Source organism: Diaphorina citri, unplaced genomic scaffold (assembly GCF_000475195.1).
Source record: "Diaphorina citri unplaced genomic scaffold, Diaci psyllid genome assembly version 1.1 scaffold822, whole genome shotgun sequence".
Lineage (NCBI taxonomy): Eukaryota > Metazoa > Arthropoda > Insecta > Hemiptera > Psyllidae > Diaphorina > Diaphorina citri.
The window spans coordinates 91879-109440 of record NW_007378254.1 but is presented as its reverse complement, the minus strand read 5'-3'; the positions used below and the strand labels follow the sequence as shown (position 1 = coordinate 109440).

Here is a 17562-nt window from a genome sequence, read left to right as displayed (position 1 = left end):
GTGCAAAGCCACTCTCACTCATTTTCCTTACTAGCCAGAGTGGGCATCATAACAGAAAAACAAATCCTCCCTTGTAAATCGAACCTGGAACCCTGGATTAAATAGGTAACTTCACTAATGGGACTATTCAAGGTTGTTGAAAATTGTCATTATAACCAGTTTTCATTTTCTTCTCCTAATTAAAGTAGACAACCAAATTTCATTAGGGAAGAGATAATTTTTTTTCTCATTTCAAGCCCTTCTAAAGATTTTTTTTTTTTTTTTTTTTTTTATTGGGTAACTCTTTTTTAAAACCCCTTTAAAAATTTTTTTTTTTTTTTTTTTTTTTAATGGGTACATCATTGTATAAATGCTAAGGTATTTAGTGTAAATTGAAATCAACACCAAGATTGTACAAGGTCAACACATTTCTGTTTATTCAATTACAAGTACTAGAAATTAAAATCAAGATTATTAGAAGAATGTTTTAATAGGTACTCTGTTTAATAACTGACTTGGTCTTTTGCAAAATTACTTTTCCATATTTCCACCGATTTGATTCCGTTCTTTTGGGGCCAAAATCTAATGAGAAAATTTCCTTTGCCTATGTAGTTCAACATGTTTGCCAAATTTTATCAAAATCAAACAAACCCTTCGATAATTTTGCTATAACGAGAATTATTGCAAACAGACGAAACGAAATCCAAAATAAGTCAAACTAAATGCAGATTGGCCGAGCTAAAACTTGGAGCTTATTCGTTCCTTCCGCTCGGGGCGGATTTGATCCTGAACTGATAATATTCGTTCTCGGAACGGCTGGCTTTGTCCTATCCTGTCTTCCTTCTCTCTTCGCTTTCGGACGATAAGACCCTAGCAGGTACCTTCAATAAACTCTTTCTTTTCCTTCTGGCCTTTTTGCAACCCCGTTTATTTCAACTCTTTTTTACTTTCCTTATCCTATAGGAAGGAAAGTAATGTAATCGGGTCAAATTTTCGAAGGTCAGTTTTTAGTGCCAAACACGTTTTGAGGTCCCTAGAGCCTAAATACAAAGTTTCAGCCATTGGTCCGTGTGTGTGTGTCTGTCTGTCTGTCTGTAAACAAAATAACAAACAAACGAGAACGGTAAGAGCTAGAGACTTGAAATTTGGTATGTAGACGTCAAATGTGACAAGGATGCGACACGAAACTTTTGGTTAAGATCGGTGCAACGGTTGGCGGCATTTTACCGCTTTTTGGTGTAATTTAACAACATCTCGGGAACGGTATGAGCTAGGAAACTTTGTATGTAGTTCACAAATGTGACAAGGATGCAACTCAATGAGATAGGTGCTGCGGTTGGCGGTATTTTGGCCGCTTTTTGGCAGTTTTCGACCGTTTTTAGGCGGTTTTCAGCTATACCAACTAAACGGTTAGAGATATTGTAAAAGTTAGGGTATAAGAACACCCAAATAAGCATCATTCAATAGGATAAGGAAAGTCGTGTGATGTACACACCAGATTTTTTTCTTCTTCTTCTTCTTTTTGTGTTATTACTTTAAAATGTTGTACCCAAGAACCCATGCTTGTTAGATGGTGTCACAAATTAAATTTAGAAGTCTAGTTAGTTAAACCTGCAAGATGCTATGCAGAAGTGTTGAAATTACCAGTTAAAAAGCGATGATTTTTTTTATTATTGTTATTATTATTATTTTTTTTCAATTACTTTAAATCTCTTTTTTTCTCTAGAGATGTTATTTTATTTACTGGGAGCTGAACTAGGCTGGCGAGAAGGAAGAAATAAAATAAATAACGAGAGAAAAGAGAAGGGAATGGAAAGAGGAAATCCAATCTAAAAGAGGGGTAGAAGGAAAAGCCCAGGAGGGGTAAAACTAAATGTGGGTGGGTGGCGTGGGGGGGGAGTGCACACCAGGAAAATAGATAGTGGGAGTACAAGGAAAAACGGGAGGGAGGGGGTGAAGGAAGTTAGGGTAGGGGTGAAGAAGGAGGGGAGGGGGTGAAAATTTTATTGATTCGCAGAAAAAGCACATCCATTCATATACTGTCAGATATACCCCCCCTCCCTCTCGCCTATCTCTCCCCTTCTTCGTACCATTTCCCCTATCTCGCCTTCATACCTTACACTTCCCCTCTCGCCCTTTCTCCCTACCTTAATCTCCCCCCTCTACCCTCTTCTCGTACAATTCCCCCCCTCCTCTCCCGTTTAGTCTCCCCCTCTCATAAAGAGACTAAATTTAGAAACTGTTTGTGTGTGTTGTACAGAGAACGCGAAATTTAGAGGCCCTCTTTCTCGCCCCCTCTTTTTTTCCGTGTGTGTTCTCTGAATTCCCCCCCCCCCTCCTCTCCCGTTTAGTCTCCCCCTCTCATAGAGAGACTAAATTTAGAAACTGTTTGTGTGTGTTTTACAGAGAACGCGAAATTTAGAGGCCCCCTTTCTCGCCCCCTCTTTTTTTCGTGTGTGTTCTCTGTGTCTTTTTTTCATGTACCTAACGGGAAAAACAAGCATCGGATAAAAAAAAACTCGGATTTTTTTCATTATTTTTATTTCACCTTTCGTCAGTTTAGTCTGGGTGATTGGAGGTTTAATTTCTCAACTTTCATGTGTGTCCTTTTGCAGTTTTCACATTAGAGCTTCCAAAAAAATTTTCGCGAACGATACCTAAGTTGAGTTAGTTTATTCTCGGTTCATTTTATAAACGAGTGTTTTACTTTTGTATCTTTGATTTTGTACGTTTTTCGTCTATACTTGCCCACCGTTTTCTTCTTTTCGCCCCCCCGCTGCTGCTGTGTGTATAAAGCTTCGACGACGACTTTTTAGCAATTTTCAATTTTTTCATTTCCATTTTGAACGTTTTTCTCGACTTGAAATCGTGAAGGATTCAGGAAGTGCTCCTTGTCTTAATGCTGTCACCTTTACAAGCCACAGCGGATTAGGTTGGTTTGATTTTAAATTTAGTCGAGAAAAAAGGGAGCTATGAAGAAAATAGTAAAATAAAATTAATATGGGGTGTTTTTACTTTTTAGTCCGTCCTTCCTTTATTATTACAATAGTAATAAAAAGGTATAAGGGACGGACTATTGTATTCGCCTCGGTGTCGTCTGTCTGTCTGTCTGTCTGTCGGTCTGTCGGTCTGTCGGTCTGTTCCCATAGAAGGACTTATCCAAACCTAGTCGACCTATATATCAAATTAAAGGTCTTTTTACCAGGAACACGAAAATGGTGGTGCAAATTTTGTCCAGAAAACCATAAAGCCAAAAAAACTGGTTTTTGGGGGATTTTTTTCACATTTTCTCACACAAATGAGCTCTGATCTCGAAATTTGTCGCGACGACCTATAAACTCAAAGCGAGAAAGTTTTAGATAACACTTCAGCCGATCATTTAAGACCGGTTTTAGCGTTACCTATGTTAAGCTACGCCAAGGAAGGCCAATAAATGGATGGGTGACTTGCACACTATACAGGGTGGTTCGTGATTTGCGAACCACGCTTATATCTCAGAAACGGCTGGGAATTAAGGAATGAAATAAACGGCATCATGTAGATGAAATTTTGATGATTAAAATGGCATTTTTTAAATTTGCAATTTTTTTTGCAAAACGGCCCATTTTTTGCCAAATATAGGTCACTCTTATGGAAACCCCCATTTTTTATTTAATTATTGGAATCAGCATAAAATTTTAATTGAAAAAATGTATTCACTCGAAAAAATTTGATGTACAAAAATTCTGTACACTGTGAGAAAGAAAAACAATTTCTTAATTATTTCTTTAGTTTTTGTATTATTCACTTAACTATTTCAACAACAATCAACAACAACAAACAAATTTATAAAAGCTGTTCAAAATGAGATCCATTTCTTTGTACACAGTAACGCATTGTTCGCTCTAACTCAGGACCAACTGCGTTGTTCATCAAATCTGGGGTCACTGACGCACACAAAATCGCGATTTGTGCAAATTTTTGTAGAGCAAATTTTTTCGAGTGAAAAATTTTTCAATTAAAATTTTATGCTGATTCCAAAAATTAAATAAAAAATAGGGGTTCCCATAAGAGTGACCTATATTTGGCAAAAAATGGGCCATTTTGCAAAAAAAATTGCAAATTTAAAAAAAGCCATTTTAATCATCAAAATTTCATCTACACGATGCCTTTTATTTCATTCCTTAATTCCCAGCCGTTTCTGAGATATAAGCGTGGTTCGCAAATCACGAACCACCCTGTACATATATATAGAAATGTGTCACTGCACTGAAGCCCTTCTCAAACAGGTATGTTGTTGGAAAGGCAAGTAATAACCACTTGGCCTTATTCCATAGGTCTCGACAAGTTTCTTTTCCTTGAGGCCAGAACTTTTCATACTCATACGAATTGAGAAAAAAAAATCTGACAGAGAGTGATTTCGATCCACAGACCTCTGGGATGTAGGTTGGAAAAGGGGGCTTTTATTTATCTGGCTCGGTGGTGTATTGGTCAAAACACTCGTCTGGTAATCGGGAGAGCGTGAGTTCAAACCCGGCCGAGGTTTGGATTCCCCTCTTTTTTTTTCTCTATTTGTAAAAAAAAAATCGTCTTAAATCCCTCTTAGAGAGAAGAAAGACAGGATAGGAGAAACCCAGCCGTTCTGGTCAGGATAAAATCCGCCCCGGGCGGGAATAGAACCCGCGACCCAGCTCTTACAAGGCAGACTCGTATCAAAAAAGTAGATGAGGGTTAAAGTTGAACGTCCTGAGAGACACAAGCTCAGTCACCTATCATCTAACCTACATTGTAATCTTTTTTCCGTGAATTTTAAATACGTTTTTCCCCTCCACAGCTTGAAGTTTGAAAAAAAAAGTACAAATATTAGTTCATTTCGATTTTTAAGAAAAAATCAAAAAAAAAATCATAAATTTATTTTAAAAAAATGTGTTAAGAGGATTTAAATTATTATTTTGAAAGATGTTAGATCAAAATTTTCAAAAATTTCGCCTGCGGCGCTCTATTTTTGCTCCTTTTAGTGCTCAGCAGAGCCCGCGGTTACTTTGAGTTTGTGCACCCCTGCTGTAAATGGTCTCTACCATTTTCATAGGTTTGGTTTATCAGGCGACTATGTAGTACTAAAAGACGCACGACTACGGATCCAATGTTCGACAGGCCCAACTCTCGAACGGTTAGTCCGCTTTTGACGAAATGTGACAAATTTTCAAGACATAAACTGATTTTCTCTTTGAGGATCAGACTTTTGCGGGCCCCGCGTAAGGGCCTTTTATCCGAATGACTCCAAAGTTCACCGGACCACTCAGGTCAATGAACTCTTAGGCTGAATAGGAGTCTGACAAGGCGGAAGTGACCCGGTTTTTCCAATGGAGTAATAAATGGTATCCGGAAAGAAATGAGCTTTAACAAATGGTACCCGACGTTTGAAGAAGGAATGATTGACGGATTCTTGTTGAATAAAGGAAGTGAATTCCAGGTTTTAAATTGAAAAAAAATTGCTAAATAAGTTTCATATAATTGTCAAGTGAAAACATAGTACTCATAATTCCAATATCTTTATCCATATATTCAAAATACTCAACTCTCAAGGAGGCCCTTGAACGCCCCTCAGGGCTCATTAAAAATATTTAGTTTGGATGAAGTGTTTGCTTTAGTCACTTTAGTGGATAAATTCCTTTTACACTTTTGTATTTGAAAAGTGACTCGCAGGATTTTCAATAAGAAATCACTCCTGTGTTGAATTTTACTCAATGTAAGTGTGACCAGTGCCCTAAATCACCAAAGTATGGAAAAGTATCTTACAAGTGTAATAGCCAATGGAAAAGCAGAATTTTGAATTTGGACGAATCATATCGAAATATGGAATGGGGCTCAACCACTTTTTTTTTTCTTCGCTGATAAAGGAAGTTCGAAACACGCTGATCTCAATAGAAATGCTTAAAATTTCATTTGAGGCTTCCTAAGATGAGAAATCTTCGTTTGAAATTTTCGAATTTTGAAACGCACAAAATTTTCGCGAGAGCCTAAATACAAAGTTTCAGCCATTGGTCCGTGTGTGTGTGTCTGTCTGTCTGTCTGTAAACAAAATAACAAACAAACGAGAACGGTAAGAGCTAGAGACTTGAAATTTGGTATGTAGACAAATGTGACAAGGATGCGACACGAAACTTTTGGTTAAGATCGGTGCAACGGTTGGCGGCATTTTACCGCTTTTTGGTGTAATTTAACAACATCTCGGGAACGGTATGAGCTAGGAAACTTTGTATGTAGTTCACAAATGTGACAAGGATGCAACTCAATGAGATAGGTGCTGCGGTTGGCGGTATTTTGGCCGCTTTTTGGCAGTTTTCGACCGTTTTTAGGCGGTTTTCAGCTATACCAACTAAACGGTTAGAGATATTGTAAAAGTTAGGGTATAAGAACACCCAAATAAGCATCATTCAATAGGATAAGGAAAGTCGTGTGATGTACACACCAGATTTTTTTCTTCTTCTTCTTCTTTTTGTGTTATTACTTTAAAATGTTGTACCCAAGAACCCATGCTTGTTAGATGGTGTCACAAATTAAATTTAGAAGTCTAGTTAGTTAAACCTGCAAGATGCTATGCAGAAGTGTTGAAATTACCAGTTAAAAAGCGATGATTTTTTTTATTATTGTTATTATTATTATTTTTTTTCAATTACTTTAAATCTCTTTTTTTCTCTAGAGATGTTATTTTATTTACTGGGAGCTGAACTAGGCTGGCGAGAAGGAAGAAATAAAATAAATAACGAGAGAAAAGAGAAGGGAATGGAAAGAGGAAATCCAATCTAAAAGAGGGGTAGAAGGAAAAGCCCAGGAGGGGTAAAACTAAATGTGGGTGGGTGGCGTGTAAGACTGTTCGTTCGGGAAAAGCTAAGAGACCGCGTCTACACTGTCAGTCTACCTCAGGTAAGTCTTTCAGCTTTCAGCCTTTTTATGGGAATTTCTCTTGCGACAGAAATAGCAACGGTCGAGTGCAAAGGGGATCCACTCGTAAAATTTGTGGCCAAAAACCAAATGTCAGCCCAAAGCGATCGCCCAAGTTAGGGCTGATTGCGAGGCTGACGAATAACGCCGACCCCGTCTGTACACGGGAAAAGGTGAAGAAGAAGAAGATCAAATCAGAGATTTCAACAAGTTTAATAAATGTAAGAAAGTCTAACCAGGGGGCTTCATTATTTCATTATCATTAAAAGAGGCAATTTTAAACAATTTCCTCCTACTCCTTTTTCTCCTTCCTCTCCTTCTGCTTCTCCTCCTCTTCCTCCTCTTTCTCCTTCTCCCTCGTCCTTCTCCTCCCCCTCCTCCTCTTTCTCCTCTTCTTTCACCTCCTCCTTCTCCTCCTCTTTCTCCTTCTCCTTGTCCTTTTATTTTCCTCCTCCTTCTCTTTTTCCTCCTCCTCTTCTTCCTCCGCCTTTACATTTTCGACCATTGCGTGCTAAAGGCATGCACCTCCATAGAGTTCCTGTGCATTCGAGTTTGTTAGGCCGATGGAGTCATTTGCATTTTTCATATTCAAGTTCAACTGTTGAGGACATTTTGGACGTCGAAAATCTCGTAATCTTTTATTATTATTTTCGCGTGCGAAGTTTTTTCGTTGTTCATTCCAAAGTTGTTTCGGAAGTTGTTAAGTTTGATTTTATTATCTTTTTTCTACTTTATCAAATGCTCTCTTTGACCTGAAAATTTAAATTTGTCTTTTTTTTCTGCGATAAAAACTGTTCTCTATGATCCTGAAATTTTAAATTTGCTTTTTTCTACTCTATCAAACGCTCTCTGTGATCCTGTCACTTCATCAAAGCGTTCCAAACTAGAAAGTGTTCGCAACAAAGCTCTTTCCTCATGGCAGTCATGGCCAAAAGAGTTATACTATTGCTACTGTCGGTTTTCATGTTCTTTCTCTTCTTTTTCCTCTATTTTAATCTGCTCGTGATCGCTTTTGTTGTTCTTCAACGCTTATTGACCAGCAATTAGCGATTCGCCTTGGAAACGAGGGAATTTTTAGATTATTCGAAATATTTCCCTCACACAGCGGTTGGGTGAAAGAGCTCCTTTAGGAAAGTCCTGCCCCCTTGAATTATTATACAACGCCTCTCCCGCCAGTGGCAGAGTCGCAAGGGTCGACCCGGGACACTGCCAAGTCGGGTCTGCTGATCGTCCGGGATTTTCGAAGGCGGGTCGACCAGACCGTCCGTTTGGGGGAAATCTCGTCGCAGAGCGGACAAGTTGCGCCAGTCTGGGTCAGCGACCAGACCGGATTCGTGTGACAGTGATACGTCAGACTGTGAAATTCGTTCAAGACGAGAACTGTCACTCTCTGACGCAGAATTGTCACATTCCGACGCGTCAGCTTCATCTGGAGAATTGCGTCGACCCTTCTGATTGACAGTCGTCAACTTGCGCCATCTATCCCAGGACGGGATAGCTTCCGGCGATCTAGCGTTTCATAGTCAAGTGAAAAGACAGGAGACACTGCAACAGTATCCTTAAGGACAATATCTTTCGAGACAACTTCTCGCTGGTACGGGTTTGACGATCTTAACTTATCTATATTTTATCTTGTCATATCTTAACTTATATCCCTATCTTATCTTGTCATATCTTAACTTATCTCTATTTTATCTCGTCATATCTTAACTTATCTATATTTTATCTTGTCATATCTTAACTTATATCCCTATCTTATCTCGTCATATCTTAACTTATCTATATTTTATCTTGTCATATCTTAACTTATATCCCTATCTTACGACCAGTATATATTCTGCCATCTCGCCCTGATTGAGTATGCGCTGTCCCGGGGGCTGATCCCGGCCAAGCCAGACCTGTCCGGGTTCCAGACAAGTGACTCGGATACGTCGGAATAACAACGCGACGCCGCGCGGGGGACGCTGCCCCTGTTGGGCGCCCCGGGGGCCCCATACTTTGAACTACCAGAGGGAAACCTGTTGCCCCTGTTGGGCGAACCACGCTTTGAACTTCCAGAGGGGGACGCCCTGCCCCTGTTGGGTGGTCCAGGGGCGCCACGCTTTGAACTACCAGAAGGGGATATTCCGTTTAGTGGCGGAGATAAGGAGGTGACTGCCAGCGCGAGTGAGGGGAACTTTGGTCTGCCCTCGACCCATCAGTCTGCGCCTAACTCCTGCACTAGAATACGAGTCCGAAGGCGGCGCGCTAAACAGTATCAGAGTAACTGAATGAGACGCGCTAAACAGTTAATGAGACTAAAAATTGTAAAAATTGAATGAGAGAACGTGAACTATGTAACCCTTACAGCTCTAACCAAATCGGAAAAAAATTACAATGGTTGAAGTCACATTATTGTCAATCAATCCCTCTATAAAGAGGGAAATTCAGACCATGTTTTTTTTATGTAAGTATGTCTATCCAGGAACATCACCAACAACAACACAACCCCTAGTGACCCCAGTCAATGAACTGCAATGTATAGCATGCAGTAGAATCTGCAAGTCCAAAGCAGGACTCCGGAGTCACCAGAGGAACGTCATATGCATGAGAATACTGGACACAATGGAAACATCGGATACGATGGACTCCTGAAATCTCTGTCAACACTGCATTGAGAAGATATAATTAGACACGGGATATGTGAAACGGCCTATGGTCCAGTGGAAAACACATTAGAGACAGAGGCCCAGAGAGTTAACCTTTCATTGGTGACGTAGAGTCAACAATTTAGGAGCTACTCAAGATCGTGAAAGATGGAGAATGTTGAATACCTGACACTGACACTCAGTGGCGTAGCGTCCATGTAGGGCGTGTATGGCGGCCATACACTCAAAAATTCCATTCAAATACCCTTAAATATTGACTTTAAATAATTATTGTATTCTTATTAGGTAGATATTGTGATCAGAAATTAGTGTCCGCCCTACACTTGGAGTTAGACCACGCTACGCCACTGCGTAGAGTCTACCAGAGACCATCGAATATCTGTCAGACACATTTTTGATATTTACCTTGCGTGGAAATGAAAGCGTTCTTCTGCTTGTAGCCGTCTACAAAGTTTGCATTGATATAGTCGGACCCTGGTACATCGTCTTGTAGTGACAGGAGGACCCTGGTATGGTCGTACGCTAGCACGTCTGTGTATCTGTTTTTGGACTGGTTCTCTCTTCGCCTGTAGGGGAGGAAGGAAATTGACAATTAGTAACGAAGGTAACTAAGGCCAGCCACTCACCATCAGGTAGACCTGATCAGGTTCACCTGATAGTATGTGTGTGTGCTCATCAAGTATCATAACCTGACAAGCGGACCTTTTTAGCCGTACCTGTCAGGTCTACTTGATAGTGTGTGTGCTCATCAGGTGGGTATCAGACAGACCTGACAGGCGGACCTGTTAGGTCTCCACAAACTCTGCTATGCTGAGGCCTTGACTAGATGAGGTTTTGAAACTTACCTCCTCAAATAATGCCAAGGGCAAGGTAAAAAAACTCACTTGGGTACTTGTCAAGAAGGCACGTCAATGAACAATTGGAACAAACTCTCCATAAGAGGGACGTTACTAGGAGTGTTCCTAATAAAGTTTTAAAGTTCGCAAAGTCAATGAAGTTTTTCAATTTAAACTAATGAAGTGTAGTGACAGGAGGACCCTGGTATGGTCGTACGCTAGCACGTCTGTGTATCTGTTTTTGGACTGGTTCTCTCTTCGCCTGTAGGGGATGAAGGAAATTGACAATTAGTGACGAAGGTAACTAAGGCCAGCCACTCACCATCAGGTAGACCTGATCAGGTTCACCTGATAGTATGTGTGTGTGTGCTCATCAAGTATCAAAACCTGACAAGCGGACCTTTTTAGCCGTACCTGTCAGGTCTACCTGATAGTGTGTGTGCTCATCAGGTGGATATCAGGTAGACCTAACAGGCGGACCTGTCAGGTCTACCTGATAGTGAGTGGCTGGCCTTACGAAGGTAACATTTTTTTTAAAAATGGCTTTCTTAGTGGCACGGTTCTCCTAGAGGAGCTCTTCCTCGACTGGGATTAAACCCAGGCTCCAATTCAGGCGAGGGTAGGACTACTTTTTTCTTCGACTTTTCCTTTCTTTCAACATCCAGCCTAACTCCGTACAAAAAAAGCCCACCCTGAGGCTTAGGTTTAGGGGCAGAAAAAAAAAAAAAAAATAGCTCTAAAAGTGGAGGGGCTTATACGAATTTTTCAACCTCTGACAATAAGATCAAGGATGTGTTTCACCAACCTTCTTTTAAGTCCCTAACAGCTTTTTAGCTTAACAGGCCTTCTAGAGGCTGAAAAAATATTGGTGAAACCGACCATAAAGGACTTACTTGGCCACTTCAAACAACCATCGTGAGGACTTGTGCTTGGTCTTTAAAAGCAGAGAGAACCCTTTGAAGAACTGCCAGCTTGCTAGGCTGGTTAGGGTTAGCTAGGCTGGTTAGGGTCTCAGTTCTATGCGGTTTGAAGTCATCGCTTCCCTCTGCATTTTCTGTACCAAATACATAAGATCTTGTAGAGACTGCGGGAGTAAAAGAACTTTTCAGTCCTATCCCAGCAGGATAAATAAGGAATATTCTATTCTACCTTCTCGATGTTCTTCTATGTTCTCCGCTCCGTTTTGAGCCTTAAAGTCTTCGCTGCCATCAGGCAAGAGATTCATGGCACAATAATTCACACGGTAGACCATTGTAGGGAAATATTGGGATGCGAGAGGAAAAATGGCCTAATGGTCAAAGATCCCGACATTTGCAACATACATACATACATACATATTTTATCTCGTCATATCTTAACTTATCTATATTTTATCTTGTCATATCTTAACTTATATCCCTATCTTATCTTGTCATATCTTAACTTATCTCTATTTTATCTCGTCATATCTTAACTTATCTATATTTTATCTCGTCATATCTTAACTTATCTATATTTTATCTTGTCATATCTTAACTTATATCCCTATCTTATCTTGTCATATCTTAACTTATCTCTATTTTATCTCGTCATATCTTAACTTATCTATATTTTATCTTGTCATATCTTAACTTATCGCTATTTTATCTTGTCTGTTCCTCAGTTATCAGTGCACATCCCGCGCGGGGCACTTCCCATCAGTCTCGGAGGCACGGTGGAGCTACGCCACGATGACTGGCTCGTCGCCTGTTCTAAACTCCAAGTGATGAACAACAACGCGACGTATGGCGACGGGGGGGACGAACCCGTGCAAACCAGCGCCGGACCGGCTGTGACGAATGGGAGCGCGGGAGGGACGAACCATCACGCGGGACACTCGGACACGGAGGGCTCCCCCCTGCCACCCCCCTCGTCCGCCTCGTCTGGTGAGTTTGATTTTGCTGACTTTTTTTAAAGAAGTTTGATAGATGGAAACTGTAGAATTTTGGTTTGAGAGGTTTAATAGATGGGAAGATACTTCTGGCTGGGGGACGTTAAACAGGGAGTAGACCTAAGCTGGTTGAACTTTAAACATGGAGTATACCAGCCTGAATTTCTCTTGCTAAACAAATAGCGAAGGTTGAGTGCGGAGGGCATCCACCCGTAAAATCTGTAACCAAAAGTGCCAAAACCCAATGTCAGCCCAACATCACTCTAGTTAGGGTTGATTGAGAGGCTGACGAAAAACGCCGACCCCGTCTGTATATGGGAAAAGGCGAAGAAGAAGAAGTTCTGGGATTTTGGGGCTTTCTATTGTATCTCTTCCAACTTCCAAATGTTCAAAATCGGGAAATGAGTGGATATATCCGTTTTAGGGTGCCCTTGGAAAGCAAAATGAGGGTTCCAATAAGATTGATTTTACCTCTCTTCTTGCAGGGTTCTCGGATGATGACTCCCTGCACGCGGATCCTACGGGCACCTCATCTAGTCAAGGCCTCAGTATAGCCGAGTTTGTGGAGGCCGTTAGAAGCAAAGGCCGTAGTGGCCTCTGTCTCGAGTATACGGAAATCAAGACCAAGCCCCCGGACGGGTCGTTTGAAGTGGCCAAGTAAGTCCTTTATGGTCGGTTTCACCAATATTTTTTCAGCCTCTAGAAGGCCTGTTAAGCTAAAAAGCTGTTAGGGACTTAAAAGAAGGTTGGTGAAACACATCCTTGATCTTATTGTCAGAGGTTGAAAAATTCGTATAAGCCCCTCCACTTTTAGAGCTATTTTTTTTTTTTTTTTTCTGCCCCTAAACCTAAGCCTCAGGGTGGGCTTTTTTTGTACGGAGTTAGGCTGGATGTTGAAAGAAAGGAAAAGTCGAAGAAAAAAGTAGTCCTACCCTCGCCTGAATTGGAGCCTGGGTTTAATCCCAGTCGAGGAAGAGCTCCTCTAGGAGAACCGTGCCACTAAGAAAGCCATTTTTAAAAAAAATGTTACCTTCGTAAGGCCAGCCACTCACTATCAGGTAGACCTGACAGGTCCGCCTGTTAGGTCTACCTGATATCCACCTGATGAGCACACACACTATCAGGTAGACCTGACAGGTACGGCTAAAAAGGTCCGCTTGTCAGGTTTTGATACTTGATGAGCACACACACACATACTATCAGGTGAACCTGATCAGGTCTACCTGATGGTGAGTGGCTGGCCTTAGTTACCTTCGTCACTAATTGTCAATTTCCTTCATCCCCTACAGGCGAAGAGAGAACCAGTCCAAAAACAGATACACAGACGTGCTAGCGTACGACCATACCAGGGTCCTCCTGTCACTACAAGACGATGTACCAGGGTCCGACTATATCAATGCAAACTTTGTAGACGGCTACAAGCAGAAGAATGCTTTCATTTCCACGCAAGGTAAATATAAATAAAAAATAAATAAATAAATGTCTTTTCTTTGTGTTACTATATCACAACTTTGGTGCTCACTGCAGCATTGTAGGATTTTTCCAAATACATATATCGCAATAATCCAGCTCCCAATTACCTACGATGCTGTCACCAGTCGCTATGCGCATTTATATTACATAGCTACTCATTTTCCTCACGAGGCTGAGTGGGCCTCGTAACGGCCAGTCACGGAATCAATCATTTGCATGATACAAATTTCTTGACCCCGCCGAGAATCGAACCCGGGTCTCCCGCGTGCAAGGCGAGCGCAGTGACCACTACGCCATGGGAGCTGACCACGCAAGGTAAATATCAAATGTGTCTGACAGATATTCGATGGTCTCTGGTAGACTTTACGTCACCAATGAACTCTGTCTCTAATGTGTTTTCCACTGGACCATAGGCCGTTTCACATATCCCGTGTCTAATTATATCTTCTCAATGCAGTGTTGACAGAGAAAGCTTTCCCCCCCCCCTCCTCATAGCCTCGTTGTCATCTTCCTGGTGTTTGAATTATACATGTGGCCCCTCACCGTCAACTGTTAACATGTCATACCTCCCCTCAATCTGTTCTCTCCCTTTCCGCTCCTTTTCCTTCTCCTAGCTTTCCCTCCCCGTCTTCTCAACTCTCCCTTTATCTAGCTTTGCCTCCTCTCCTCCGCGAAGCTTGGAAGTTAAATTGAAACGAGAGAGGAACTTAGTGGAGTCAAATCCGACTTGGAAGAGAGAAAAGTTGATCTCATCTCCGAAATTGTCACAAAATGGTGACGTACGACGGATTTCAGCATAATTGATTGTATTCACTTTAAATAAATAAATAAATTCTTCGATTTCGGGACGATAAGACCTTTGCAGTTGCCGTTCCCTCTATCAGACCTCTTTAAAAAAAGTAAGTATCTGTCTATCTGCTCCCTGACTGTGACAAGCTTTTTTTCCGAGGGTTTTGATAGATGAAACTCTAACAGCATAGGTCTTACGTTTGACAGAGGGAACTGTAACTGCTAGGGTCTTATCGTCCCGAAATCGAAGAGAGAAGGAAGACAGGATAGGAGAAAGCCAACCGTTATCCCATCAGGATAAAATCCGCCCCGGGCGGGAATCGAACCCGTGGCCTAGCGCTTACAAAGTAGACGCACTACCAACTAAGCCGAACAAGGTACTATGCATATTTTATTATTTATGGTACCTAAAGCAGAGCCTTTTCTTGACTTAGTCACATAGTGCTTCCTTTGAAATCAATTCCCATTGTCTTTCTATCCTATAAAATCCGCCCCGGGCGGGAATCGAACCCGTGGCCTAGCGCTTACAAAGTAGACGCACTACCAACTAAGCTGAACAAGGTACTATGTATATTTTATTATTTATGGTACCTAAAGCAGAGCCTTTTCTTGACTTAGTCACATAGTGCTTCCCTTGAAATCAATTCCCATTGTCTTTCTATCCTAGTAATGCCGCTACCAGTCGCTACTTGATTGTCCTGACGAGGCCGCGTATTAAAATAAACGTCTCTCTGTTCCGCAGGTCCGATGCCGAAGACAGTGGAGGACTTCTGGCGCATGGTCTGGGAACAGCAATCTCTAGTGATAATCATGACGACCCGGGTCATGGAACGGGGCAGGAACAAGTGCGCCCAGTACTGGCCAGGCACGGAAGGGATGGAAATGACGCACGGGGATTTCCTGGTGACGACCGAGTGTGTCACGTCCAGCCCTGATTACGTACTCAGCTCTCTAACCCTGTGTAATACTAAGGTAAAGAGAATAGAATACCTATACCTTGTGTTATCTTGATCCCTTGTGGTTCCCGAGCTGGCTAGCAAATGGTGGAAAAAGAAAAGGCTCTCGGGGGTGTTTCCTCCCCGTCGTAAACCACTTGAGTTGTAGACCCCCACTTGAGTGGGAAAAGACTAAGTAAAAGAAGAAGAAAATACCTTGTTTATCTTGCTCGAATGAGACTAATAATACCTTGTTTATCTTGCTCGAATGAGAATAAAAAGTGCCTTAACCCCAGCAGTCTACTCAGGGTCTCGTGTATTTTATGGGTTCAATCGGAAGGGATGGAAATGACGCACGGGGATTTCCTGGTGACGACCGAGTGTGTCACGTCCAGCCCTGATTACGTACTCAGCTCTCTAACACTGTGTAATACCAAGGTAAAGAGAATAGAATATACCTTGTTTATCTTGATCCCTTGTGGTTCCCGAGCTGGCTAGCAAATGGTGGAAAAAGAATAGGCCCTCGGGTGTTTTTGCTCCCCGTCGTAAACCACTTGAGTTGTAGACCCCCACTTGAGTGGGAAAAGACTAAGTAAAAGAAGAAGAAAATACCTTGTTAATCCTGCTCGAATGAGACTAAACCCCAGCAGTCTAAACAGGGTTCGTGTATTTTATGGGTTCAATAACATATGTTTTTGTCCCCCCCTTAAATTTAGCTAAAATAATTTTCTCAAACCCTATTTACAATCGAGGCTCTGTATGTTTGTCTGTTTCAGACTCTAGAAACCCGTATGGTCGCGCACTATCAGTTCACAGCGTGGCCTGACTACGGCGTTCCCGAGTCTGCCCTCTCTATGCTAGAGTTCCTGGCTAAGGCCCGCCACACACAGGCTGCGCTACTAGCCGACCTGGGGGATACCTGGGCCGGGCACCCGCGGGGGCCCCCAATCATCGTCCACTGCTCGGCCGGGATCGGGCGGACGGGAACGTTGTGCACGCTAGACATTTGTATTTCCCGGCTGGAGGATTCCGGGACGGTCGATGTCCGCGGGACCGTGGAAAGGATACGGTCCCAGCGGGCCTACTCCATACAAATGCCTAGACATTTGTATTTCCCGGCTGGAGGATTCCGGGACGGTTGATGTCCGCGGGACCGTGGAAAGGATACGGTCCCAGCGGGCCTACTCGATACAAATGCCCGACCAGTATATATTCTGCCATCTCGCCCTGATTGAGTATGCGCTGTCCCGGGGGCTGATCCCGGCCAAGCCAGACCTGTCCGGGTTCCAGACAAGTGACTCGGATACGTCGGAATAACAACGCGACGCCGCGCGGGGGACGCTGCCCCTGTTGGGCGCCCCGGGGGCCCCATACTTTGAACTACCAGAGGGAAACCTGTTGCCCCTGTTGGGCGAACCACGCTTTGAACTTCCAGAGGGGGACGCCCTGCCCCTGTTGGGTGGTCCAGGGGCGCCACGCTTTGAACTACCAGAAGGGGATATTCCGTTTAGTGGCGGAGATAAGGAGGTGACTGCCAGCGCGAGTGAGGGGAACTTTGGTCTGCCCTCGACCCATCAGTCTGCGCCTAACTCCTGCACTAGAATACGAGTCCGACGGCGGCGCGCTAAACAGTATCAGAGTAACTGAATGAGACGCGCTAAACAGTTAATGAGACGCGCTAAACAATTAATGAGACTAAAAATTGAATGAGAGAACGTGAACTATGTAACCCTTACAGCTCTAACCAAATCGGAAAAAAATACAATGGTTGAAGTCACATTATTGTCAATCAATCCCTCTATAAAGAGGGAAATTCAAACCATGTTTTTTTTATGTAAGTATGTCTATCCGAATTATTAAGGGAAAAATATGATATAGATAAAATGGTGATAATAGATTCCCCCTGATATGGTCCACAGGTACTATAAAAAGGTTTCTACTAGGTTATTGTGCCAGTTGTATGATAGACCATGTTGTATCTACCGTGTGAATTATTGTGCCATGAATCTCTTGCCTGATGGCAGCGAAGACTTTAAGGCTCAGAACGGAACGGAGTGGAGAACATAGAA

General features: G+C 42.3%; 1 protein-coding gene across 1 annotated transcript; it reads left to right on the top strand.

The window, feature by feature from the left end:
- The first annotated feature begins 6832 nt into the window (after positions 1-6832).
- On the top strand, positions 6833-17413 carry LOC103512324 (tyrosine-protein phosphatase non-receptor type 9). Its single transcript, XM_026825827.1, has 7 exons — positions 6833-6885; positions 12030-12291; positions 12782-12953; positions 13586-13746; positions 15301-15530; positions 16270-16497; positions 16598-17413. Exons 2-7 carry the CDS (start codon positions 12132-12134, stop codon positions 16808-16810), a joined length of 1164 nt encoding a protein of 387 aa, XP_026681628.1. The 5' UTR covers positions 6833-6885; positions 12030-12131; the 3' UTR covers positions 16811-17413.
- The last annotated feature ends 149 nt before the right edge of the window (positions 17414-17562 follow it).

What these genes read in the sequence shown, in the direction of transcription:
- LOC103512324 (XM_026825827.1), top strand. Translation starts at nt 12,132, where the DNA reads ATGAACAACAACGCGACGTATGGCGACGGGGGGGACGAACCCGTGCAA. An exon ending in CCCCTCGTCCGCCTCGTCTG is followed by an intron (nt 12,292 to 12,781) that starts GTGAGTTTGATT and finishes CTCTTCTTGCAG; the next exon opens with GGTTCTCGGATGATGACTCC. An exon ending in GGGTCGTTTGAAGTGGCCAA is followed by an intron (nt 12,954 to 13,585) that starts GTAAGTCCTTTA and finishes CATCCCCTACAG; the next exon opens with GCGAAGAGAGAACCAGTCCA.